General features: G+C 49.7%; 1 protein-coding gene across 1 annotated transcript in view; it reads right to left on the reverse strand.

The window, feature by feature from the left end:
- Positions 1–952: 952 nt before the first annotated feature.
- The window catches only part of LOC308177418 (gamma-aminobutyric acid receptor subunit gamma-4), a 46,237-nt gene continuing 19,901 nt past the window's right edge, over positions 953–27,288 (reverse strand). The window contains exons 6-12 of the mRNA XM_080554694.1: positions 27,075–27,142; positions 11,231–11,451; positions 10,537–10,619; positions 8,877–9,014; positions 7,346–7,498; positions 5,652–5,854; positions 953–5,016 (exon numbers count right to left, since the gene is read on the reverse strand). Of these exons, the coding sequence (XP_080410820.1) occupies positions 4,723–5,016; positions 5,652–5,854; positions 7,346–7,498; positions 8,877–9,014; positions 10,537–10,619; positions 11,231–11,451; positions 27,075–27,142 (1,160 nt within the window). The 3' untranslated portion in view covers positions 953–4,722. The remainder of the gene's footprint in view (positions 5,017–5,651; positions 5,855–7,345; positions 7,499–8,876; positions 9,015–10,536; positions 10,620–11,230; positions 11,452–27,074; positions 27,143–27,288) is intronic.

Raw genomic sequence — 27,288 nt, forward strand, 5'->3', positions numbered from 1 at the left:
CTGAGGTTGCAGAGAGTTTCTCCCCTTCTTCTCAGTCCTGCTAGATCAGGAACAGCCGGAACTAAAGACCACCGGCAAGTAAGGACCATGTGTTATGCCTGCTCTGCTTTTCTAGGGTTGGGTAGAAAAACAGTGCATTTCAGCAGAAAGGGAAGAACATCGTTTTATCAATGACCTCCCTTTGTATGAGGCACCATCTGTGCAGCCCTGTCATGCTGGTCTGGCATTAAGGGGAAAAAGAAATTCACTTGAGAAGTGGCCATGAGCTGTGGGACCCTTTGTCCTGCGTGGGCCTGGCTGGGGCAAGCAGGCCGCTGGCAACTGCCAGGGCATGTGGGCAGCCCGGCCTTGCTCGGAAATTCAGCACTCCCTTGCCGCAATTCAAGTAAAAATAACAACACCTCCTGTTAGCACTCAAAAGGTGGAAAAAAAAAAAGAAGAATAAAAAAAATCACGTTAGAAGCACAATGATTTTATAGTTTGAGCACTGGCAGCAGCTCCTGGGCCTAATGGTTTCCATGACGATGGGGAGGCCCTGCCGCGGCCCTGCTCCGCGCGTGGGAGAAATTGTCCTGGGGATGGCGAAATGCTCACTGACGTATCGTATCGGGAAAACTCCGGGCAGCCCGGGAGCGGTGTGGGGCAGGAAGGAAGCCAGAAGACAAGGCCTGTCCCCAGACAGGCCCCATGTGATGCTTTCTGTTTTAGGATGATTTTGCTGTGGTGTTTTGGGGGGGGGAGAGCTTTTCAGTTAGCATCAACACTCCCTTTCTTTCAAAATTCCCCCAACTACCAACATTTTCCCCCACTTTATAGTAAGAACTTTTTTTTTTTTTTTTCCTGGGGAAATGAAAATATTAATCACCTCCAGTAATTACAATGGGAGGGGGATGGGGAACAACTTGTAGTCTTCTTACACCATGTGGATAGACAGTATTCTTGGAGACAGATAGTCCATAGTATTGTTTATTATCTATAATAAATAGCATCCCAAAAACTCTGTTAAGGATCAAGCCTTAGAGTACCAGGCCCTATACAAACACACAATAAGAGAGTCCCTGCCCTGAAGAGCTTACAGTCTAAAAATGGTCCCTTATCTGGTATAATTTGGAGGGAAGGATAGGAATTGAAGACAGAGATATGACAAATCATCTTTTTTTTTTTTTCCCCTGACTTATTTCATCTTCTAAACAAAAGCCATAAAACATAAATGCTGAGATAATCATTTCCAGTTCCCCTCATTAGCCAGATGTTCTCAGGCTGTGTCCCCTGGAGCGAGCTAGTCAGACTCTGGTGAAAAGGCAACATTTGTCCCGGTCTGAAAGATGCTACAATACCACAACCCACCCCACTGTGATGGCAGAAGCTACAGCATGCAGGGAAAGGCAGGTGGCTGATGCAATTTTGGGAAGGGAGCAGTGGGGCTCAGCTCCCCCTGCCTGGCTGAGCAGGGCCACGCATGGCTGCTGAGTGTCTCTGTGCCCTGAATTCCTTACGCATGTTTTCAGAAGACTGGAGCTTTGCGAAGTAATTTCAAAAAATGGTGGATTTTTCTTTCTGTCTTTTCTTGGCTTTCCTTTTTCGAGATATTGTTGAAACTTAACAACATACTTGAATTCGTGCATGCCTTTATTTATTGAGCTATTTATGATGGGCACAGATTTCCCTAAGCCAAAAAGCCCCCTCCCTCCTCCTTCCCCAGCCTTAGTAATCAGCTTCCTTGTGCTCCAGCCCACGCTAGGCTATTTTCCTCTGTCAAAGCCTCCATCATTGGTTAAATTACCTAGGTGTGTGTTGGCTTTATCTTTTTTTTGGGGTGAAATCTTATAATCTTTCAAGTCTACTTTGCCCAAGTCCCTGTCATCCTCTTAGGTCGCTTGTACACTGTGCTTCTTTCCTGACTCATTTTGTTAAAGGTCTAATTTCAATGTGCTGCTGCTCTCAAGGCTGAAGTCTTTCCTCTGGTGTCCATGACGATCACATCCATCCATCCTTCATCTTCCCAAGTGCTCTGAGGCTCCAATGAATTGGAGATGTTTGGACTCTTTTGGACATGTACATTGAATTTCCCCTTCCAGCAGTCCTTTCTTGCATGTTACCTTTCCAGATTTTGCTGCCTGCCTTCACTGCAGCCTCCATTGCCTGTACACCTTTTGTGCCATCGTACTGTTAATGAGCATACTTGGCACAGGCCCTGGTTTACCGCCAGGGCGCCCCCTCCCACACATACACCAGCAGCTGCCTTCTGACATGTGGCGACACGCTTCACTCAGAGGCTGTCGTGTGAGCCAATTTTAATCTAGGATGCTCTTTCCTTCTGGCTCCCTGCAGAGATCACAGGTCCCTGTTTAATCCAGCTCCCTGTCAGTGTACAGTTGAGTCATAGGAGGCTTTTCTATTGCCACATCTAATAGCACTTTGCTATCAGGAGCAGAACATCAACCCGCCTGGCTGGGAGTCGGCACTGTCACCCAGCAGCCCTCCTTGTCTGGAAGTTGTTTTGATTCTTTCCTTAGACTTCTCCCTCTCTGTCTCTCTCTCTCTAAAACATTAATTTCCTCTAATTAGAACCTCCTTAACAATTCTTTTTCCCCCTCTCCTCAGTTAATTTCCTCTAATTAGAACCTCCTTAATAATTCTTTTGCTAAATCAATTTCCTCAGTTAGAACCACCCGCCATAATTTCTTTCCATCCTTTCAAAAGCTGTCGGAGTAGCTAAGCAAATTATGCTTCTGGGTAACCTTTATCTCTTACTTGGTATTTTAAAAGAACTGTAACAGGTTAGACAGGCACAATTTCCCTTTCCAGAGCTATGCTGGTCTGACCCCATTAGGTTATACTTAGCTGAGTGTTGTACTATTGTATACTTAATTAGGCGCTCTAGCTGTTCCTCTGCAACCAAGGTAAGGCTGTATTTATGAATGAATTAAACATGACACTTCATTATTCAGATCAGATTTAACAGTGTCAAAATCCATCTTTAAAACAGATCAAATTGCTGTCTAAGAATACATAAAACCTCCTGCCCGTTAGATGTCCTGCAAGCCAGCCGTTCCTAACTTTTCTTTGCAGCCATGCCAGCTTTCTTCTCACAACAAGCCTTTTAAGTAGCAATTGTTTCTAATATGTGTGTTTTAAAAATAATGTCTTTGTTTGTAATTTACACAGTAAGTAAATATTAATGTCACATTGCTTTTCACAATCATGCTGTGGGCCACATCAGCAGTTGGTATCAATGGGGAGGCAGCTGATGTACACATTATGGACCTTGGACCTGAATTTGCCTTTCCACATTATACGATTTCAAAATACAGTTGAGTCAGTATTTTGCATTTCTCTAGCCCTTTTGTTCAGGGTTGTTGATGAATCCTGTTGCAGTGGACAGGGTCCTGACAAGCAAACGAGACCACTAGGAACCAGCTCTTTCTGTCAGACCTTCCTGAGAACTACCATGTAACACTTGCTCCCCTTCCTGACTTTGGGAAGAAAAGGGGTAGGACTTGGTGGCCCTCCAGGTGGAAGAAGCCATACAGTTTTATTGAAGTCTATCTTTTCTTTTAAATATTAAAAAAAAAAAAAGATAATCTGAGCTGCAGGAACTCTCTCTCCCCACCACGAGTAGGTGCAGCACTGCTGATAGTGTTCCCTTCTCTAGTACTGCTTTCTCAGGTTAGCACCTATTATCATGCACAGATCTGATGGTTTCAACAAGTGTCCTTGTGAAAGAGAGCACTGCCCCTCCATGATGCATGGTAGAACAGGGCCCAGCTCACACGAAACAGGCCAAAGACAGCTACCACTCAATGGACTTATAAACCTGCTTCTAGTCTTCACAGCATAAGGAATTTTCTACATGTTTTGGCTATGCTGAACATAAACTACATACCCCACTCCAAGTCCTGATCACAAAGCAGAATACCAGCATGGGCCCTGAAAAGTCTGCTCCAGTAAGGCAGATAGGCACTCCAAACTTACGAGGTGCTTTTCACCACTGTCTGAGGAAAAATGCCTCACTGAGTGGATGCCTTGGTTGCCGCTTGGTACAAGTAGTGAAGTGATCCACGAGCAATACTCCACAGACATCCTATGGGGACCTGGTGGAGGCTTTCAGCTACTCCATTCTTGTCTGTGCCACTGTCAGCTTTCTGGGCAGGTTCAAAACATTTTCACCAAGCCCAGCTACTGTGGGAAAGCTGTATTGCCACCCTCGTTCACCCCCCTTCTCTCCTTCTGACCTAGAAGCCCCCAGGCAAGCCTCTAACACAAAGTCTATTCTGGTTGAGATGGTCCAGAAGTTGTAAAATCTGCTTTGTTTCCTTTGCAGGCTTAGCTATGCAGAAAACTCCATTTACAATCATTTCCCATGAATTTTTGCAGTGGGAGTGGATGAAAAAATTAAACATTAAGGATTTAGTTCTTGACAAAATCCCTAATGTTTTGGGAAATAGAACTTTCTGGGCAATCTTACAAGGAGTAAAATGCTGGTGGTGCTGGAGAGAGGGTTTTTGGGATGGGAAGATTATCTAAAAAGATAGGATTGGGGGCTAAAAAAAAAAGCCGTCTGGTTCTTCTCAGAAGAGATGAGAGAGCAGGATGAAGGAATTCACCAGGTTGGATTGTTCAGAATGACAATCGACTAAATGGAAGAGACACTGTTCTCTATGCTCCTTGAAAAGCCTGTCTTCTGGCTTCCAGTCCGTTCCAGCTGAGAACAAAGGACAGCTAGAGATAGAGATATGCAATCCAGTAGACAATGTTGAAGAGCAGGAAGGCGGTGGGGAAGAAGACACGGGAGTAGGAGTCCAGGCGGGAGATATGAATGCGGACCCTCCCCTCCCGCCACATCCCTGTCTGACAGTCCTCAATGCAGCAGAAGAACCTCTCACATTCCTTTCCTTCCAGGCACGGGGAGCCAGGGTCTTCATCTTCATCATCCTCTATCTCTGGGGGCCAATGCATGATGTTGTTGATGTTGATGGCAGTGAAGGATGGCATCACCTGTGCGCCAGCAGGTGGCTGTAATGAAGAGAGATAAGTGGATTAAAGAAAAAGGCAAGAGATCATGTTTTAGACATCCAAACTTATCCAACTGGCAATTAGTTCATAACATAGGCACAGTTCAATGGAGAGAGGTGACTGATCCCCTCCCATCTCTGCACCTGGTTGTAGATAACCACCTTGGCACGCTGTGAAGACTTGGCAGCTCCCTGCATGAATGCGAGTTTCCTCCCTGGCATCCTAGGGCATGGCTTTAGGCAGCAAAGAGCTACTTGCTCTGATTCCCCAGCTCTGCCACTGATAGTCAGCAAATGGGCTGTTTGGTTTCAGCTGTGCTAGCCTCCTCCTTCATTCCTCTGATCTCAGCTACCTCTGAAGGCAGAGCACACAGTGCAGATGTCTTCTGGTTGCTCTCACCTGCTGGGGACACCTCCTTGTTTTATGGGAGCCTTGGTGTTGTTGTTTGTTTTCGTTGTTGTGTCTCACTTTCAAGTGCTCTGACCCAGCACACACATTGGTCTGAGGACTCTATGAACACGGCAGAGCCCACGCACTAAACAGCTTCAGCAGTTTCCAGTGCAGGCTCAGGAGGAATATTCCTAAATGACTTGGGGTTGTAACAATAACTAGCTCTGCTAGCCCCTTCAACCTACCAGCCTGGCTTTCCTGCTGTTGTGCTCCAGTGGTTTCTTGTTTCCCACCAAGTAGTTGAGTGTAGCGTACTCCATGAGAGCTGCGAAGACGAAGATGAAGCACACAGAGACGAAGAGGTCCATGGCTGTGATGTAGGAAACACGGGGAAGGTGCTTGCGGGAGATGGTACTCAGAGTGGTCATTGTTAGCACAGTGGTAATGCCTAAGAGGAAAAAGAGCTGGTTTGGGTAAAGAAGAAGAACACTTCTGTCTTCTGCATGCACCCAGTCCCCAGAACACCTCCATTTCCCTTCTGTGGGAGAGAAATGCCTCTGGTTGTCTGGTCCCTTTTTTTGCTCTGCTTAGCCAGACTGCGGTCCTGCAGTGACCTCTGACCATGCTCCACTGTTTTTAGGATGTGGAGGAGCAGCAGCAACTCTTCCTGCACTCTAGCGCTCCTCTAAATCCACCTGCCACCCATTTCTGTGCTCACCCCAACGGCTCTGGGTAGGGGCACAGCAAGAGCTTTCCGTATTTTCCTGAGGTATTTGCATTAGCAGCTGCGATGTGACTTCCCATACATTTGAAAAGCCAATGGAACTGTTCCGGTTTACGTCTCCCTAATGCAGGCTGACAGGCTTCAAATGTGCCAGGGATCATTTATATAAAGTACAACAGGGGCTGTTGAGAGAATACATTACTCTTGATGTGCAGAGGTCACTTCCCACAGAGAAGGCCTGCCTTCTGGGGGAGCCTGCCTGTTTTTTGAGTCATGCACCACAGTGGTGTCTTTTTGCCTCTTGTTGTTCATGCCTTCCCCAGCCATGGACTATGACATACCTTCACCTCCATTGGAAACAACACCCCAGTTCCTCTCCTGCCCTGTTCATGGACACAAAATGAACTGGTTTTGACAGGGAGGTGAGGATGGCTGGTCAGAATGGCTGGACTCTGAATAGCCCTGCCTGATGGTGACAGCCCCTCTCCTCTCCTCTCCCTGCCCGCAGAAGCCTGCAGGCAGGCTGGGAATACAACCTCCAATTAAAGGGAAAGTCAGCAGGGCTGGTGGGAAGGGCAGCGCTGGGAAGCAGAGCTTGCTGCAAAATTCAGGTACAGCCAAAGCGCTTTAAAGATTTGTAAAGCCCTCTCTAGCTCCTATCAGAGCAGGATTCAATCAACATAAGCTTTATTCTACCTCAGAGAGCCACCACAGATTGCAGAGCAGATCTAAGCAATAGGTAGATCTTCCTGCCAGGCTTGCAGCTCCTGCCAGAGCTTGGGACTCTGTGGATATGGCAGAGCAGCTTTGCTCCTTACCCTGCAGCCTTCGTGTCACTGGACCTACTGAGCCCTTGGGAAGTCACGAGGAGACACAGAACACATGCATGTGTCAGGGGCCAGCATTGCAATGCCACAGCACACTCCTTCCCTCTCCCTCTTGGAGCATGAGAACACCACATTGTCAGCTTGGAAAAGGCCGTGTTCAGGTCTCAGATCAAGAAATGAGAGTCTTGTGCCATCCTGAAATAAGCCAGTAGTCCAAGCAAGCACAGCTAGGGATTTAGTTGAGCTTGAGAACATTGCTACAAACAGATGGACGAGTGGTACCCTTTATTAAGCCGAATAATGCTGAAGTGTTTTAGGAGTTTCCATACTCCAACACTATCAGTCTGCTAGCCTTGCAGCAGTCAGCATGCAAAAATCTGTCTCTTACCCAGAGAAGTCCTGGCTGGTGTAGAGTCTCTCTTGATCCAGAAGGAAACCCAGGAGAGAACAACAGTCAGGATGCAGGGAATATAGGTCTGAATGGCAAAATAACCCATACGTCTACTTAGGTCAAAAGAAACTGTCATCACCATGTACTCCCCTAGGAAAAAGTGACAGAGACATTGGAATCATAACACGTGGCTTCCTCAAACACAGGAATAAGAACGCTTCAGAATTTGGAGTGTTTCTGTGGCTACCTGTCTGGCAAGCTGGCTCTGTGCCTGCCTGACTTTCTGACTTTGTGACCAATTTAAGAGCTGACTTTGTGCTTGCCTAACTGTCTAGCTGGTTATGTGGCCACAAGGCTGCATTTGTACTGGCCTTGCTGTGTATCCAAGCACACTGAACAGCACACCGTCTGGGAAAGTTTCAGGGAAGAAATTGAAGAGAGTATTCAACCTCAGCTGATCGCTGCAAGGGCTTCTTTTTTATAGAAAGCTATTTAGCTGTAGCAGACTACATGGCCTGACTTGTCAACTAACTACCTGAGCTGCGACAAAGGAGACGTCCTTCAATCGCTTCCATTGACTCTGATTCTACCCTTGGAAAAGACATATGGTGCTACACATCCTAATTGCTCATTTGGCAACTTACAGCTGAGGTTCTTCCTCTTTTTCAGACTCATAGTGTGTATTGAAAGAAAGCAACCCTACAGCTCTAGAGTTAAGATGGAGCTTGCAAGCAATTACCAAGAAACAGAATTACAAACATCAGACAAACACTAACGCATTCAAGACACTTTCACTGCACCACTCCTATTCTCAGTTTGTGCTGCCCAAGTTAAAGGCTGGCTGCCAGTGTTGGCAATAGCAACATTCTCTGGGTGGGAGAAACACTGCTTGAATTTGCTCCTTCAGAGGGCTGAAAAATATAAGCCAAAATATGACCCCACCTGAAGGAACCCAAAGAGGCTTTCCTCAGTAGTCTGTAGGAAGGAAAGGGGATGTGAGCTATTATGAGGAGGAGCTGAAGGGCCCCCATCCCCTCATTTCTTCACCCACACAGCAATATTTTTGGCTCTTAAATTAAAATTCAGGTGTTTATCAGCCCCACACCACTTTACATAAGGAAAGACTGAGACAGGATTAAGACCTGCAAGTTCTGATTTCTCCATCCGTGTTCCAATTACAGTCACCCAGGGATCTACACAGCATGCACATACTCCAGCTAGAGGGGGTCTGAACTCCATCTCCTCTCCCTTCTGACCCTTTGATTAGGGATTCGTTCACATCAGCATTGTCCCCCTACAGTTCACAGATGTCTGTAGTTCCGACCTACACCTGCTTTAACTTCCCCTCACCTTTCATCTCCATTACTTCTGCTCCTTCTAGCAAAGGTCCATCTTTTCATTCTTATGTTCCTCTAACTGTGCTCTTATGACCTCTCTTCCCACCCACGGAGCTGTCTGGTGACTCCTCTGCATCCCGTGAGGTCCCAGACACACTGCTGTTCCTGTGGGCTGTCTCCCTTTGCCTCACCTGCCCCAGTCCTGAGAACTTCCGAGGTGTTCCTCAGCCCCGTGAAGTCAAACTGGTAGAGCCTCCAGGTGCGCTGGTCGGAGACCTCAATGGAATAGCGCCGCCAGCGATAGACAATCTCCTCACGTGGGTAGCCGTCTGGGAAAAGGGGCAAGGACATAGAGTACATTATAGAATCACAGAATAGAATCATGTAGGTTGGAAAAGACCTCTAAGATCTTCGAGTCCAACCATAAATCATGTGCAACCATCCCCTACACCACCCTGATTACAAAAGCACTTGCGTCTCCTTCCAGATGCTTTGCTAACATGAAGTTTTGAGGCAGGTGTTTCTGATGGTCAGATTACCTCAGGCATCCCCACATGCAATGGGAGCAGGGACTGCAGCTCCCTTTGGGGGCCACTTTGAGTCCTAGGGAAGGGTAAAATAATGCTAGAAACGGAGCCTTTCTAAGGACTGCAATGGTGGGAAGTAGACTCGGGTTGTGTAAAAGCACTCTGCCAGCCCGAGATCTTTAAGTGTTTTAGCATCCTGAGGCAGCAAGGGGCTGCCAGACCTCATGGCTACCCTTCCTTCCCAGGCATGAATACACCGAGAATACAAAGCTGCAAACATGAGAAGAAGCATGGCTGGGTCTGCTCCGACAGTCTCTGCACCTCTCACCCTGGGAGCTGATGTTTGTAAGGAGAAGAAGAGGTAATGCACCCCGGATTTGCTCCATGGAGAAACAGACCTGGCTACTGCAGGCTGCAGCATGGCATCTCCTGGCTCTGGCTTTCTTGGCAAAGACATGAGCCTACTGTCAGACAGGGACCTCAACACCTACAAGAAAGCTCCTCAGAGGAGGGAAGGAGCAAAGCTTGGCAGCTAACGAAAAGTGTGCTTCTAATTATCAAGAATGTATGGCGTGCACTGTTAATTAGCAAAGAACGAGGGGTGGTGGGAGATGCGGTGGTGTTATCTCCTCAGCATGCTGCCTCCCTCTGAGGCACCTCAGCACCGTGTGAGCTGCATCTCTTCGGTGGCAGGGGAAGTGGGAGCGGCCAAAACAGGGCCACCGTGACTAAATCAGATTTCCAGCCAACGCACGAAGGCAGGAATCTCTTGGTGCAGAAAGGCAAAATTACCAGTGGAGATGTGCCAACATCGGCAGCCCTGTCTAGTGATGAGAATGTACAAATGGGGACTGAGGGTGTGTGCGTGTGTGTGTGAGTCCTCCTCCTTTCAATTGCCTTTGGTACAGCAAGTGGGTTTCTCTCTGAGGGTGGTGTCTCCCTTGGTCTGGAAAGCCAAGCTGTTCCCTTGGAGAGCAAAAGAGTGACGATGCAATGTAGGACTTGTGTCGCTGGTCTGCCAGCTGAAGGGATATATCACGTTTAGGAGGTCAGAGTGACCAGATGGTCAGTGAAATAAACACCTCCAACTGTCCGCCCTAATTAAGAAGAAACTCAGAGGTTTGTGAATCTGCACCTGAATAACCGCTAGCCCAGGACTGCGGGGATGCTCCAGGTAATCGTGGGTAATGGCCTAGGAAGAGGGACGTAGAGATCAGGTGAAAACGTAGCTAAAAGGGAAGATGGTTTCCTCTGAAGAGAGTTTTACTCTACTGAAGTTTCTCTACTTGCCTTCTAAAACTATTTCTGAAATATGGATACTCACAACTAGAGAAAACCAAAGGGCAGGAGTGAGTGTCCATTGGGAAATTCTGCAGCTGGAGCAGGCATTCGGCCTCGATCGTCAGCCTGAGAGAGAAAAGAAGGAGAGAGAGGGAGAGGAAGGCTGAGATTTCGTGCTGGTGAAGGTGGTTTGATTTCAACACCATAATGTGACAAAGGGATTCTCGCTTCCTTGAAAGAGAGACACTAATTTGTTGAAGATCAGTCTGTTTGCAGGAACATTTCAAAACAGCAGCAAAACAAAGCACATGTTTGGATATTTTCAAACTGAGGAAAACCATCTAATTTTCACATTCAAAAAGCCTTTTTGTTTAGAGAGCTTTTCAGATTCATTTATGAGAGTGGAAATTTATGGGAACAAAAGCCAAAAGTTTATTATCAAACCAAAATAGCTGGACTGACCAACACAAACATTTCAAGGATTTTGGTTCGGGAAACCTGTGATGCTTTTGACTTTTCTACTGGTATGATACAGAAAAATAGTTTGATTTTTTAGGGTGACCCTTTGTCTTGGGAAGAAGAGGCCCATTCTGTGAGCAGTACCGAATGTGTGAGAATATCAGCACTGGGAGGCATCTCCACTACTCTGTCCCAGGACAGCTGGATCTCTCCTCTGCCTTGATCAGCTCCCTGGTCCCTCACCTCTTCAGCCCAGCTATGGTGCCTGCTGCACCTACCTGAGCGTGTAGAGCACTTTGCCGTCGTTCCAAATGCGGAGGAGCTGATTAGGAGTGGTTATCCAGTGGGAATCAGCCCGCTTGGAGTTCCTAAAAAAGGTGTCTGGGATCCAGATGCGGCTCACCATGTTGGTGTTCAGCGTGAGGGCCTTCAAGGTGCTGTTGAAACGGAGACGCCGGTCGTACCACGTCTGAGCAAAGAATATATCAATGGTGTATTCCTGTGGAAGAGAAGGAAAAACACACTTTTCTGAGAGGGACTCAGGCAAAGCAGCGCCCTGTGCCCTGGTCTGGAGGGCACCGGTTTGGAGTCACAGCCAGAGCGTTTGCCTCTTAAGTTTGGGAGCTGGTGTTGGTAACCACCGACAGCTTTCCTAGCTTATCTCTTCTTCAGGGTTAGGACATGCAGAGCACACTCAAGCAGGCCCAAGCACTCTGTTGGCTGGTGGGCTGAGCCGTAACATATTTGGCCTGACCCACAGACAGCCCAGACCATATGAACAAGGGCTTGGGCTTCCTCTTGCTAGGTAACACAAAGAAAACACTCCTGAGCACAGGCACTCCTGAGCACAGGGGCAGAGTGCACGCTGGCTGAACCCAGTCCTAAGTTAGGCTACACATCTCACACACAGGCAAGGAAGCTGCTTGCCAGCTTATCAGAGAAGATGCACAGCCAGTATGTTTCTATTATTTGTTAGCATACAGCTCAGCAGCGCTCCGTACAAGTAGCAATAGTATTGGTGTACATAAACCTGGTGAAAATCAAACCTTTGAATATAGAACTTATAGTGTAAATCATTTATGTAAAAACTTACAGAACTTATAGTGTAAATCATTTATATAAAAAAACTAAGGCACTAAGGGTTCCTGGGCAGATACCTCTTGCTGAAGATTAGAGAAGAAAGCTGGGGAGGTGCTGCTATTGACGCAGCCCTTTTTTTTTCGGTGCAGCCAGTTCAAAATTTGCTTGAGTAGTTTGCAGGCAGAAAACAGAGTTTCCAGCAGAATGAGGACCTTTGGTTTTGGTGAGAGGCAGGGTGTCTGAGCTCACCTAGCTAGCACTGGCTCACTAGCTCCCATCTGGATTGGACTGGCACTGGTCCACATCATTAGCCCACCGTTCTGCTGCTCGCTGCCGCTGCGAGTCAATTTGCTCCTTACCCTCTTTTTCAGCCTGCCTGAGAAGGTGCTAATTAGTGCCGTGCAGGAGCATGTCTGGCACTCAGTGGCTGTCTGAACCAGACCCCCAAATCCAGGTCCACCAGCCCATACTAAAGGCTTTCACCTGCTTCTGCCAGCTCCTCTCTGACTTGGACTTTGCTCCCTTTCACTCCTGTTAAACAGCCATGACCACAGAGGCTTTGTTTCCCCCTCTCCTGTGTGCAAAGATGAACAAAGCCTGACTTGCCATCTCCCTCCCACTCTCCTCGACCCTCTATTGATTTATCCCCGTGGAATTTTTATGACTGCAGCACGTCCTCCCTCCGCTGCCCTCACTGCTGGTTCAGAGCTGGCTTCCTCAAACGGTGCCATTAAAATAGATGTGGTGCTCTTAGGGCTCTCCCTTGGACATCGTGTCCTGCTTGGGGGAGGCAGAGCAGGGCAGCGCACGACTCCTGCTTCATTTTCCTCGCCCTCGTTCCACTGTCAGCCAACCGGTGATGAGTGATTGCTACCAAAAACGTCCCTTGCATAGAAATGAGATCATGAGAAAAGAATATTTGCCATTAGGCGGTCAGTTCACTCTCTAGGCTGATACTTCACCCTGGTTAGACATAGGGATGAACCAAAGCGATGGGGATGAGGTCCTAATGTAGCTCTAAATAGGGACAGATGCTGCACGTTAAGCTAAAGCATGATAAAAGTGATGGCATTGCCTCCACAAATGATTCAAAACAGACATGAGGAGGCACAGCACTCCCTTTCTGAGGCACAGAGCTAGGATAACAGCAGCCCTCAAAGCCAGGTGCTACTTGGACACAGAGACACGTCTTAAGTGGTGAAACAGTGAGATAGAGCCCATAGGTGGGCAAAGAAACATTAGCACAGCGGGGACACGATCAGGTAGTGGGAGCCCAAGAAAATGACGTTGAAGGTGAAATCTGACTTCATTCTGCTTGGGGCCATTTTCTTTTCCTTGCCAGCTGTTGGGGACAAAATAATCCAACATTTGACATATTCTCCCCCACCCAGACAAACCCTGTTTGAGCCAGTATAAGCTTACATTGCTCCTCCTCAGGAACACCTCTGGCATAGGAGAAAGCAACCAAAACTGCAATGATAAATCCAGGTTAGATGCCACCATCATTTTCACCTCTTAACTGGAACAACCTGTGAGAGCTCAATTCAGAGCTGGCTGCTCAGGTCAGAGGCCCTGCTGTGAAATTCAGTAGTCAGGTCTGGGATAACCAGTGCTAAAGTCCTGGGAGAGCCGAGGGTCAGATATCCCAGGGTTTTAGCACTTGCTGTCAAGCCCAGGCTTTCAGAAGGGATCAGCATTAAAGAGCTCCTCTTGCGCCATTGATAGCCTGCCTTTGCAAAAAGCGCAGCACACAAGTCATTCAGCTCCTCTGTAAAATCTGAGCTGTTATTGTCACTGTCCTGTTGTTTGATCTAATTTTGGTGGCTATTATAAGCACAGTTATACATGAAGAAGAACTTATTGGCTGAGGTAGGTGCCTTGCCTTTATGCGAGGAATCCTTTGGGAGATGTTAGTATTTACAAATGGATTTTCATTCAGAATTAGCCGAGGCAAAATTTATACACGCATGCTCTGGCCTTCGGGCATCTCACCAATAATTCCTTCTAGCTATTATTATTCATAATTCACTGCCTTCCCTGGATGGCCAGTCCTCTGACTCACGGATACCGTGCTTGCCATATTCCTCCTCCTTCTGAGGAGGCCTCTGTGGATACCTTGGCTAGTGAGGGGGGCACTCTGTGGTCGTATGAGGACCTTCGGACTTTATCTCCATGCTCTCTCCAGGTGACTTACGTGGCTGGCTGCAAACTGCCCAAAGCACCAGCCCTGGGCAACAAAAACAGTTCGGAGAGATGCCAGAGGTCTCACATACACTGTTTGAATGAGATGCACTCAGAGCTACACACCCAGAAAGCAACCTGCTGCTCTCCTAGGGACTTGAGGGCAGGATGAGCTCAGCCCTAAAACCTATAGAGGTGCTGTTTCTTGAACTCCTGCACCTGCAGGTTCTCTCTGTCACTGCTTCATGCTCAGGCATCAGAAGGAGACTTCTCTATACCTCGATTTCCCCATGTGGAAAAAGGCTATTGTAAAATACGCCCCCAACATTACCATACCATCTGCTGTGCGGCACATGGAGGCTGTTAACTTCTCTGTAACAGCATGGGCTTTTTAGTTCTTTCGACAGAAGGAACTAGAGAAAGAAGAGGGATCATTGTAAGAGTTAGGCTGTGCCATTTGGATCACATGTGTAGTAGCACGCGCATGTTGGCGTGCCTGCCATCTTACACCAAACTTCAGTCATAAAATAACAACACAAATTGCCAGCAAGGCAAACACTGAAGACTGCCTACCCTGAGTACTATCACGTGAGTGTATCTAAAGCCAAGGAACACCCTGCAGCATCAGCATAGCCGGCTGTGTGGGCCTGGATCCAGCTCAGCCTTACAGCATGTCCCTGCTGGCTCTTGGTCACCCTCATCACCTGGCACTGCCGCACGTCACTGATCAGTCCTCGTTCTCCTCATGTGGACGGCACAGATGCTGGTGGAAACCCAGTTCCAGAAAAAGGTAAAATTCAAAACATTCAATTAAAAAAAAAAGATCTGTCCTGTAAAAAAACATTTGGGGAAATAAGGGGGTGTCACATAAATACAGGAATATTTAATCTTGAAAAGAAAAAAAAAAGTCTAAGTGAAAAGCTATGGAATGTAATTGTGAAAAGTCATTTAAGAGAAAAAGCTGACATTTTCATTCCCAGCATTTCTGCTTGGGGTCAAGTCCCACCCTGCATTCAGAGATGATGTGAGTTAGGGCCATCCAGTTTCAGACTAAGAGCTTCAACTCACAGGGTTAGCATGACACAACCTGAAATCCGCATTTTGTATTTTCAGGTTACCTTGTACACCAAATAAACACAGTTGTACAGTGCCAGGAGATCTTGTGTTGTGTAATTTGCAAATGGCTCAGAGCAAGTTTGTGTGTGCAATCCAGCTGCCACCCCTAAAGGGTGCAATTAATGGGGTACAGAGGAACTGGCACCCCATAGTCCCCCTGTATTCATCTATGATATTCTTCTGTTTTCTTTAAGAGCTCAACTTTCCGACAAATGCCAAAGAGAACAGGAAAGCCACAAGATGAAGATGTCTTCCTAAATAAGGATAAAGTTAGGGATTTAAAGATATTTTTTTTAACTTCGCTTTCATTTAACAGCAACAAGAAAACCTCCAAATAGAGGAGACAGAAATCTGGAAACAGGTTCTTTCATTTTCCTCTACTTGAGAGAAACCTTGGAAAAATCCTAAATAACAGCTAGGATGAGAGATTAATATCCTAGCCAGTCTCATTTTAGCTTTTATTGTTCTGATATTTTTCTCTGTTCCCTCTGCACCTCCAAGCAAATCCCTGGTTGCAGCGCAATAAAGCAGGCTGCTTGCCTGGGAAGCACGGCGAGTATTTCGGTGGGCCGATGTGAACCTGGTGGGTCCGTGCTGTCACTTGATAAAACACTTGCTAAACAAAGCAACTATTTCATGTAAACCCCTCGGGATGCTGCAGTTCAGTGAAATCTCAGGAGTTATTGGAGGAGACCCAGGAATGGGATATATTTCCTTCAAGGGCTGGCGGGTGTCCCTGCACGGCTCAAGGCAAGTGAGGAAGCTTCTCCTTCAGGCCAAACCTCCCCACCCACACAGCCTTGTGCAGGCGAGCGTTTTCCTCTCCACGACCTCCCACGCATCCCTCCCCGCCTGCAAACAGCTCTAACGGCACCTGGGCTGCTCGCCGCAGCCAGCTCCACGTCACAGGGAACACACAAAAAAGGTCTAGAGAAACTCTCCACGCTCTGAGAACTCAATAAAATGACCTTATTTCAGAAAACTCATCGAATGTGGTGCACAACTTCTTGTCCACGCAGGGTGTGGGCAGACGTGTGCTGCGGGCATGACACACGCAAGCACTGGTAAAAGGCAGCGAGCACAAAGTCCATCTGCTAACAGCACAGGTAATGCCTGCCACCGAGCTCTTCAGCAAGAGGCAGTGTCAGGCTCCTCTCGGTCCTGCCACTGACCCGCCAGAGATGTAGGACACCTCGCTCGTGGATGGGGTGCCTCCCTTTCCCTGCTCCGGGCCAGGTGCTGCTTCTCAACGCAGGGCGTGCTGGAAAGGAAGGAATAAGCCTCCGGGGCAACAGGGCTGTACAAACCTCAGCGTGCAGGGAGGCTGAGTTTTGTCTTCCCAACACAAAGAGCGAAAGAATGAGAGTCTAAGTTCCATTATGCCTGCAAGATCCTCCTCCCTCCGAGTCACAGCCCGGAGAGCTTTCTGACCGTGACGCCGTAGTGACTGGGGGAGCTCACAAGGACAAAAGGAGCAGAGCTCTGCTGATCTGTGTTTTCAAGGTGACACGCTGAACTTCCCATCTGTTTCACTTCTGCAACAACACCAGCAGTGCTGTCCTTGTCTGAATGTCTTTCGCCTCTGCCCAGGGAATCTCGGTTAAGACAGTGTTCTTTTTATAATACCAACTTGCTGTTAAAAAACATCACCATGTCCTGCGTTCTTGCCAGGAGCCTGCAAACAGGACTTGCTGTACATGCTATGCTGCCGACTGCAAACTCCCCAGTCATGGCTTGCTCACCCTTGGAGTCTCCGCAGGTGGGAACCGGACAGGGCTTTCAAATCCAAGTGCTGCCCTCTGAGATTTCTGCCTGCCAGCCCCCCCACCTCTGCTCGTGCTGCTCCCACACACGCGCAGGCAGGGGCAGCTTTCCCAGTCACTGCTAGACACAGAGACCTACGCTTTGAGACACCCTTTCCAAAGCACAGCTCCCTATCCTGTTAAAGCTTCCTTCATGTAAAACTGGCAACGAAGGTGAGGATGAACCATAGAGGTACCAACTCCACAATAGGTAACTGGATTTCTGACGTTCCCCGGTGCTGCAGAGCATCCAGAGCTGGCAGATTAATCGTTTCCCTGGCACAGAGTGCTCTGAGCATGTTTGAACGCTAGCTGCTTGCTGGCCATCCCGCTTTGGAGTGACCCTGCTAACCAGGAAAAGCAGGCTTTTGTACCAACAACAGCCAACTACCCCAGAGTTTTTCTTCCCCCAAGCCCTTCCTCCTGAGCTGTTCCCCTGTAACGCCATTTACTGTCCTTCAGTGATGCTGTCTCCTCACGTGAAACCCCCAAGACAGCTGCTGATCTCCGTGGTGCCTGTTCCTCTTTCCGTGGGAGCACAGCCCGGCACATGGGGCCCGGCCCTGTGAGCCCCAGGGGCGTGTGACCTAGACGTGTGCGTTTTAGCATCTGATTAACAGTCATTACCCAAAGGATCAAGGAAAGTCCTTGAGTCGAGACATGACATCAGCCAGACTCGGGTTTATAGAAGCACGGTCTGTCTGCACTGTCCCTGACGAGGTTATTATTGAAAAGGCAGAGGCACAGACACGGGATGCTGTATGCAGATGGGGCAGAATTAATTACAGGGGAAGATACTGAACACTTCAGTGAAGTATTATGCAAAGCACCACAGGGAAGGAGCTGCCTCCTTTCATTTTTTTTCCCAGCACCCTCAGGACAGGACACGGTCTGGGTGGAAAGTTATGTGTGAACACCTCCCGATGCACACCTGGATGCGGTCCAGTTACTGCGATCTCCAGAAAAAGCCTGGGCTGCTTGCAAAGCAATGCCACGCGTACCCAAAGTCTTGTCTGCCTGTCAAACCTTGCTGATAAATGCTGAAATGCTCCCCACGACGCTGGGCTTGAGGCAGCTGTGTGCCAGAGAAGAAAGCAGGTGTGGGGGGAGAAGACGTGAGGACAGAAGCAGGTAGGATAATGGGAAGAGAATACCTAGCACTTGGGGCAGGCGCTCCTGTTTCTTTGTCCTTTATGCTGCTGGGGTGTTTGACAAGACAAAAAGAAATTTCCTTTGAGAGGGCTAGAAGGGAAACCTTCTCACTGCACGCTGTTAACTCCCAAGGCTGCTCCTTCAGCACGGCTTGGCAAAATTCAGCCGAGAAGCCGGAATTCCTTTAACAGCACCTCCCTTTACCCCGATCCTACTCTTCTTACTCCTTCCTCCTCTCCAGACTCCCCTCAGCCTGTAGCTCACCACTCTGCCTCAGCAAGAAGGCATTACTACCCTGCCCGGGCTCCACCACGAACAGAAACAGCACAAATTATAACGGTCCTATTCAAGCATCGCACAATTTCCCACCCCCTTCCTATCTTCTTATGGGACTCCGCTTCATCTCGTAAGGCTGCCCGCTCTCCAGGGCAGGGACCGCTCTCTCTGCGGACTGAAACATGCCTAATGATCTCAGCAGGGTGCCAACTGTCACGCAAAGAGAGCGGTCCCTCCCACTCCGGGCTTAGTGTCTGAGAAATCCCTACAGAAGCCGTGCTTTGGGGCCAGGACGGGAAGGAAAAGGTGGCAGGGAAAGGGAGCTGTAAGAACTTTACCTTCTCTGTGGATCAGAGCTGGGAGCGTTCGCCCAGCACGGGAGTTGCACGGCATGGCACAGCAGGGTGCAAAACCAGAGGGGGTAAGGATGGGTGGGCAATGTCAGGCACCCAAGAGACAGGCGCATGTCCCAGACCCTGATGCTACACTGTCCTCTCACCAAAACAGGCCTCGGAGAGCACCGTGCACCCCTGCTGCCCACGTCCCTAGGATGCTGCTCTTTGTACAGAAATGCCTGTGCCGGCCAGGAGGAAAACCAGTGTTGGCCTGTAAAATTCCCTTTCTAACCCTCACCCTCCAGGTAAAAATAAATAAATCAAAAAAAAAATCTGTGGAAGTTCTACTTCCACGAAACGCGAGGGGTTGTGCCCTCTGCACAGACCGTCACTCCTGACGCTGTTCTCTGCTGGCCCAGGATGAAGAGGCAGTGTGCTCCGCTCCACTGACTCTTTCAAGGAAACCTGTTTCATGTTGTCTCTCATGCCCCCTTGCTGTGCTTGCCAGCTTTCTCTTCTGGCCCTGCCAGTTCCTCGATTTAGCTCCTTCTCCCTGCTTCATTTAGTTTGTCCTTTCTCAGTTCTTCTTTTCAGGCTACCACAGAACCACGGCCCTTCCTGCGCACGGAGATGGGATGTAACAGGCACAATATTCAGTGTTTGACATCGAGGCATAGAGAGGTTCTTGACGCATATTGCCTCTGGTCACCCACAGACGCTGAATCCTGAGGAACAGCCTCTCCTGCACGTTTCTTGCAGGCAGATTTCACACCAGCTTTTTAGGGGAGATGGTAGGACGGCTTCATCTACTGAAAAAAGTTTTGCTGAAAATAAACTAAAAGTGTCAAAACCTAAAATGAATTACCTCAACCGTATCATTTCATTTAGAAGCTTTTTTTTTCTTCAGTAAACTAAATAATATTTTGCTTTACCCTTACCTGATTCACGTCAACTTCTATTTTCAAACATCTTTTGATACTTTAGTTAGAGGACACAATTTATCAATATACAGAAATCAAATCAGAACAACTGGAGGATATGACATAAATGTTTTGATTGTCCATAAATCCATTTTCCCTCAGAAATGCTGAGGAACTTCAGTCATTTGTCCCAGGTGGGGGAAGAAGGCAAATGATGCTCCCCAGATGGTGGCTGTGCACCCCAGAGCAGAAACCCCGGCCGCTCACCAGCACGCTGACTTTGCTCTCACCTCCTACACCTTAAATATCCAGAGCTCTCCCGTGCAGAGATCTAAAGCCTTCAGCTCAGATAAATCAACCCTGCCTTAAAAATAATTCAGCCCACCAAGTGACAACTATTGGTACAGCTCAGAGCCTATATCTTTCAGATTTGACGCAGGAGTGCTTTCCCTTTGACTTGGAGGAATCAATTTAATGAGGTTCAGAGCACAGATCGGTACCAGAATCAAACACGTCCTTCCTGGCCTGGCCACAAATACACATCTCAGTGCTGAGATGCTGAAGAGCAACTCCATCAGCCGATACTGATGTGCTTGCAATCACGACGGCTGCATCCGTGCTCTCCTCCACGAGCTGCAGCTGTGGGGCTGCACTGAGCCCGTGTCCCACAGGCACATCCAGGTGACATTCCCACCTCCCAGACACGGGGGCCATTGCCCATGCCTGTGCAGCCTGGCAAAGCCTCTTTTGATGTTCTGGCAGAGGGCAAAGCTCCTACTGAACCGAGAGACAGGTCACGCTGCAGCTCAGGTGCCAGCACAGGGGATGTCCCTCCAGCCCCGTCCCGGACAGAGTGAGGAGAGACCCAGGTGCTGGTGGGGACCTCTGGAAAGGGAGACCCAGATGCAGCTGCTGCAGGCACGACCTCAGTTAGAAAGGTTTTCTGGGGAAAAGGGCGAGGAATTACACATCGCAACACCCCCAGGTCGTGCCGGCGAGCACTCAGGCTGACTGCAGCAAGCATCCTTCCCTGCCTGCGAGGGCTCTGGGCAAAAAAAAAAACTTATACTAAGACTGGCTGAAGAAATGGGAGTTTTATCCAGAGGCTGGCACTAAATAAATGCGGAATTGAGCCATTGCTGCCAGCAGAAGGCCAGAAATCATATCTGTGGAAGACTTTACAGAAGCCACTCGCTTAATTATGCGTGTTGAGTTACCCCGCGTTGCCTGAGGTCCGGAGGCTGCCAGAGCGAGGGGCTGTGTGAGGCACCTCTTTGCCGGGGCTGATGCTGCAGTGCAAGGAGCCTGGCTGAGTACAGCCACCGTCCCCATTTAGCGCCTAACTGGGGAGCACAGATGTTAATTAACTTCGGGGCTTTGCTCTCCAGAAACGCCTCTGAAGAACAGCACTTTTCCCCCCAGGAGCCAGCTGTCCAGATTTTCTTATTTTATTTTGCTCCAAATTTTAGAGGGGAAAAAAAACCAGCTTTTTGTTCATCGTCCCTGATAACAGACTCCTTGTGTTTTCTGCACAATAAACAGCCTATAAATAAAATACCAACATGGATGCCACACAGAAAATATCTGGAGGGGATTAGTGTATGTTCTGGATAATAAATGGAGCCGGTTGAATTATTCATAGTGAATAAATCAGCCCTTCTCTGGTTTGGGAGCAGACCCTGAAACTTGTGGAAGCTCTTGGGATGCACTCAAGATGGGAGTAACTTATTTATTTCGTTAGACCTTCTGTGTGGCTCATGATTTGTCCCACAAGGCATACATGATCGGTGCTGTTCCTCACTGGCCTCGTGTTTGCCCGACCTCACCACGTGAATATGAGCAACTACACGGGCAATGGTCCCTCTCCTGACACCTGGGCATGCAGGATTGGGCTCAGGTGACCGCTCCCAAATGTCAAGGAGTCAAGAGAGACGAGCCCTCTCCAAGCAAATGAGTATTTGTGGAGCCTTAATAAATGTTCCTCCAGCTCCGGCTGGGAGCTGCGCGGGGCCATCACTCAGGCGTAGAAACCAATGGCCAGAAAAATCACCATGGCCCTTCACAGCCATTTCCCACCACTTTAAATTTCCGTGATATACGTCTTCATCACGGACCAAAACCCGACCTTGCTCGTTACCCGAGTGCACGTCCCGTGCGACTCGCCGGGATTTATGCTGACACCCGGCCCTCGCCGCACGCTGGGCAGGCCAAGGGGAGCGCACAGCCTTTGGCAGAACACTGCTGCGTGCTTCGGGCGTTGCAATCCATCCCAGACGTGGGTGCTTCTGGGCTATTGCCTCCCAAACAGACGAATTGCGAAGCGTGTTTAAGTCCTTTCAGCTGAGAAGTGCTGTGCAACTGCTGGAGTCTATTATTATCGAGGAAGGAGGGGGGGGAGGTAACAAATTTCCTTTACCTATAGGCTTATCTTGTGCTCCAGAGCAACACATTCAAGCATCTTAAAAAGTGAGCCATTTTCATTTCATTTCCTCCCTACTTATTCCAAAGCAGCCGAAGCTAAGTATAATCAAGACTTAAGTGTTCCTCAGAGCCAGACAATTATTACCGGTCTCGGTTTCCCCATCTATTAAGAAGAAATGAAGATATTAACCCAAGCCTTGCAGCGGGACAGCAGGGCTGTAACCCAGGGCTTCCCGCAGCAGCTCCTACCCTCGCTGCCTTCCAACAAAGCCCGGCCGCCGCTCCTCGGGATGCGGCTCTGCTTTGGCGCGGAGCTGCTGCTAGGTGCCTAAGGGCTCTCAGCGAGGGTGGCTTAGCCCCGCAGAGCCCAGCTCCCCTCTCGGAGATCTTTTCCTGCACTGCTGGGACAGCTCAGCCGACCACGGGCAGCTGCCGACGTGCCGCACGCTCCGATAACGCGGCACCGACGGGGATTTCGCTCAAAGAGCCGCGAGCCAGCCTCTCAACCACCCGCAGCTCCAAGCGGGGAGGGAGCCGGCCTTGGAAGGGGCCGTGTGGACAGCCCCAGCCTCCCCGCTCCGCTAAGCCATTCCTGCACGGAAAGCACCTCGACAAAGCGCCCCGGGTCCCCAGGGCGGCTCGGTGGCAGCAGCACCCCCCAGCGCAGCGCTGCCCCTCGCCAGCTCCTCGGGATTTACATGAAAGCAGTCAGTGGGGAGTTCTCCTCAGTCACGCTGTGCTTACACTTCTAAATTATAAAGTGTGTCAAATGAGGGTTTAATTTATATTTAACAAGACAACGTTTGTAAATTAATTATTCATCAGCTGATAACGAATAAACATTCCCCCTTTTCTCGCCCCCTCCTTGCCCTTATTTCCCAGGGTTTTCACAAACGCACCACGCATGCACATCTATTAAATCTATCCTGCGATACTTCAGACATGGGAAAATACGTTCTTCGTTCTCAATTTCGTTAGCGTGTTGCATGGTAACTACTGCAGCCAGGCTCAGCAGCATGAATTTAGTAGTGCGCAGCTTCTCCTTCCCGAGGAGGGAAGGGGGGGGATGTTCAACACGTGCGCTTGGACGTATCGCCCTCCTTGGGCTCCAGGCACCCCCTCGGAGGGGGGGCTGTGAAGGTCATATGCTGCAGTAGTGGGGACAGGAGCTGAGTCCAACCCCGTGGAAATCACAGGTACTTCTTGGGCAACAGAACCTGGCCCTTGGTGAATGACAGAGACCCATTTGCTCTGTCTGCCCTTAGTATCATAAAGTAATGGGATCGAGGTGGTGCACAACCCCAGCAGAAGGGCTGTCATCAAGTCTGGCTACAGGACTTGGCACACGAGGGCATCTCCTCTGCTTCTAACACCCTCACACGTACCACGGAGGAGTCTCCAGCCCCGAAACTACCTCTGATCCCGGACACCCGAAGCAGTGACAAGGCCAGTCCCTAGATGGGAAGCACGTGTCCCTTTGCATGGGCCAGGAGGCAACACGCTCTCCGTGTTGCAGTCCTCGAGCCTCATCCTTGGATTTGTGCAAGAAAGGAAGAAAAGGACAACTGCAGTGAGGGCTCTGGGAGGAATGGGAGAAGCTCTGAGCGGGACCTGCTCCATCCTCAAGGTAGGAACAGAGGCACTTCCTTCAATCCCACCCGTGCCGACTCTCACGGACACTTCACGGACGTCCTTGGGACCGAAAGACACCGAGCCCCAGCATTTGGCAACTGCCCTATTTCTACAGAGTCATTTCCTGAGAGTCATCCCCAAAGGAAGAACTCTAGGTGCCCTTGACACCGGTTATAATCTATGGCCATAATGCCGTCACAAAACAAAACCAGGAGTAAATCCCTCCAGCAAACAACCAGTCAGCGAAAAACCTGAACCCAGAGCCTCCTCCCTCAGTCCCCGGTACCGCAGCCCTCCCCGGCACCTCTTCCCTCAAACACGCTCAGAGAACCAAGGAGGGTTTTTGTACCAGGCTTAGCGTTACGCCAAGGACTCCTAAAACCCGTCTGCATTAATGGGAATCTAATTGGGCATCCAAACCCACGGCACAGCTTGGAAAGCTGCGGCGCTGTGGGGGATAACTCATTTGGCTTGAGGTGCTGCTGGCCGGCACCCAGCGGCTGCAGGCAGCCCTGGAAGTGCTCCTGGCCACGCACCTTCTTTCCCCAAAGGCACAAGCACAGCTCCCCACCGCCCCAGGCATCCCCAGGTGCCCCAATGCCACCCAGCCACAGCGGGTTCAAGGGCACGGGGACGCTGTGTATGCCCCTTTGCAAACCCCAGCCCACACGGTGACCGGGACCTGATGGAAACACCAGCTTTTCTGCACCCCTTTGCTTCTCAGCCCACCCTCTCTGCTCAGCCAAGCCCTGTCCCTCTGTGGACCACAACCCCTAAACCATCTTCCTGCCATTTAACCACCTCCGTGCCTTCTTCCCGGTTACTGCCCCAGGGCTGGCAAGGAAAGCCTTTTTCGCAGGGAGGAGAGAATGTAAAATCAGCTCAGCTACCTAAATGGGAAACAAGACTACCGTTCTGGTCTACAACAGATACCAGGAAATCACTTTGCGTCTCTTCCCCCTCCGAACCTGCCCGTGTTCTGCTGACTCCTGAATGTTAATGTTATTTATGACAAGTGATTGATGACGGGGATGCAGAATCCGCACCCGGCGCAGGACATTTTCAAATCACCTATTCATTTTTAAGGACTGGAATCAGTTTTGCATCCTGACGTGATTTATCATGTGGAGGTTGAGCAGTGGCTACGCAGGACCAGCTTCCAAGCACCGACAGAGCATCACCAGCACGAAGGCAGCCGCGAGTGGTTAACCCTTTGAGGGGCAGGGGAAGATCACAGGACACCAATATCTAAACCGTGCTGCTTAGATTGGAGCCTTCCTTTCACTGGATTTTTATCTTCTGCATGGCCTGGCTAAGTGTGACCTGAAAAAGATCAATGGGACACGTGCCCTCCGATGGACCTGCAGCTTACCCGAGGCTCTGTACCTGTCGCAGGCACCGCAGATGCTCAGGCAAAGCATCTGAAAGAAATCTCACCGTGGGCTCTGGAGAGACCTAGCTCCGAGTCAAATTCTGGTTCCCTTCCCATGGAAATGTGCATTGCCACGACTGCAGCCAGTCGGGACCAGCCCCACGGGACCCCACAAGCCCTCAACGCCCATGCCCAGCAGTTTCCTGCCCTGCCCCGCAGCTCCTCGCTGCGCTGGGTGCACTGACACCTTCCCCGGCTGGGCAGGCTGCGGCTGGGTAAATCAGCTCCGGGCAGCAGCACTCTCCCCGCGATTCTCTGGTGTCTAGTAAGGGTTGAGTCCTCGGAGGGAATTGCTGTTCTCTCCACCAGTCTTCACAAAATACTGGAGAAACTGAATATGCTCGAAACCCCTGCACCTGCTGCCAGATACGGCTGGTATTAGCCCGGCGGATCAAAAACCTCTGAAGGGCTGGGATGGATGTACATACGTTCTCACATATGCATCACCATGGCATAAGCTTTGTTTCTTAGGAAACCAGCACAGCAGCAGTGTCTGGTAGCCCCGCTTAGGAGAAGGGATAAACTCTGGATGCAGGGATGGATTTTCTAAGCCACTCTCTGCTCCCCACACAGTCATGAGGAGCTCCAGGAGGAACGGAGTTTCCAGGGGGGGTGGGAGAGGGGAAGGGAAACAGATGAGGAGGAAAGAGGGGGCATGAGGACGTGCAGTGTGGTTTGGCTTGGTTTTCTTGGCATATCCTTGGGCGGTGCAAAGCAGGTGTCTGTGGGCACCAGGGATGGCACCCACCCGGCCTGGGCTAGACCCGCATGCTGTGGGTCTTCTCCCAGAGACCAGGCCCACGGGAACAAAGACAAAAAGGGCTGCTTTGAATGCTTTTTGGAGTGAAAATGGCGCTACGTCTACAAAGCCATTCCTCCATCCCCAGACAACTTTGCTCAGTGGAAATTTTCTACTTGGGAAAATAAAATAAACATATACCCATCATGAGATTTTTTATTTTTATTTTTTTGGCTTAAGAGAGGCTGTTTTTGCTTCTACTCCATTTTGCATGGAAAGAGCGCCTCCCTACCCCACTGTCCTGTGAGCCAAAGCCGACAGAAGTCAGCTTTGTTTCCTGCTAGAAAAGATGAAAAATGACTTCACACTGAAAACAATAATGGAAGTTTCCTGTTAAAAAAAAAGCAGTCAACAGTTGTTGTCATGGCCTGGAGGCTCTGCAGAGCAAAGAGCACCTCTGTTGGGTATTTCCAGAGCTCCCAGTGCAGCAGGGGCCTGAGCCACACGCAGAAGCCATCACAGGCGTGGTGGCATCAATCTAAGGTAGCACAAGCAGAAGCAGAGCTCTTGCACCTGAGGCACCCTGCCTGCACCTCCCAGCACCACAGGCTGGCCTGAACACCCAAATATTGTACCTTCCGACCATTGCCACAGCAACCACTGCTCTCTCTCCCCCAGCTATCACAGCATCGCCCTGCGCACTCCCTGGGCAGCACAGAGCCAGCAGGCAGAGGCATCCATCCGTCTGTCACTGGGGGAGGACGCAGAGCATCTCTTCCCCAAGCCTGTGATGATGTCAGGGTCACTGAGCTCACCGAGGGCACCCAGAGACCTTGCCCCTAACCTGGGATGGCCACCAAGCCTTCCTAGCTCCAGCTATCAGCCTGTCAGAGCACCTCTTCCCTAGAGAAGCAAACAAATACACCTTTTCTTGCAACACCACCACCTTTGCACCACCACGACGCCACCACCAGCGGTGGGCCAGCTGCCCCCGCAGCCCGCGCTCCGACCCTGCCGCAGGGGTGCCACCACTCACCATCTGGATGACAGACACCGGCCCGATGCTGTTCACGTAGATATCCACGTCGATGAACGTGGGCTTGACTGTAGAGAAAATAAAAAAAGAGGTGTGGATGAGCTCGGGGCCAGGATCACTGGCTAGTGAAGGGCTGAAGGCCAGGGGAGATGTAGGTGAGCATCAGGGAGCAGAGGGGCTCCATCGGACCAAAAATCCCAACTACAGCAGCCAC

The sequence above is a fragment of the Anser brachyrhynchus genome (assembly GCF_964034855.1).
Source record: "Anser brachyrhynchus genome assembly, chromosome: 13".
Classification (NCBI taxonomy): domain Eukaryota; kingdom Metazoa; phylum Chordata; class Aves; order Anseriformes; family Anatidae; genus Anser; species Anser brachyrhynchus.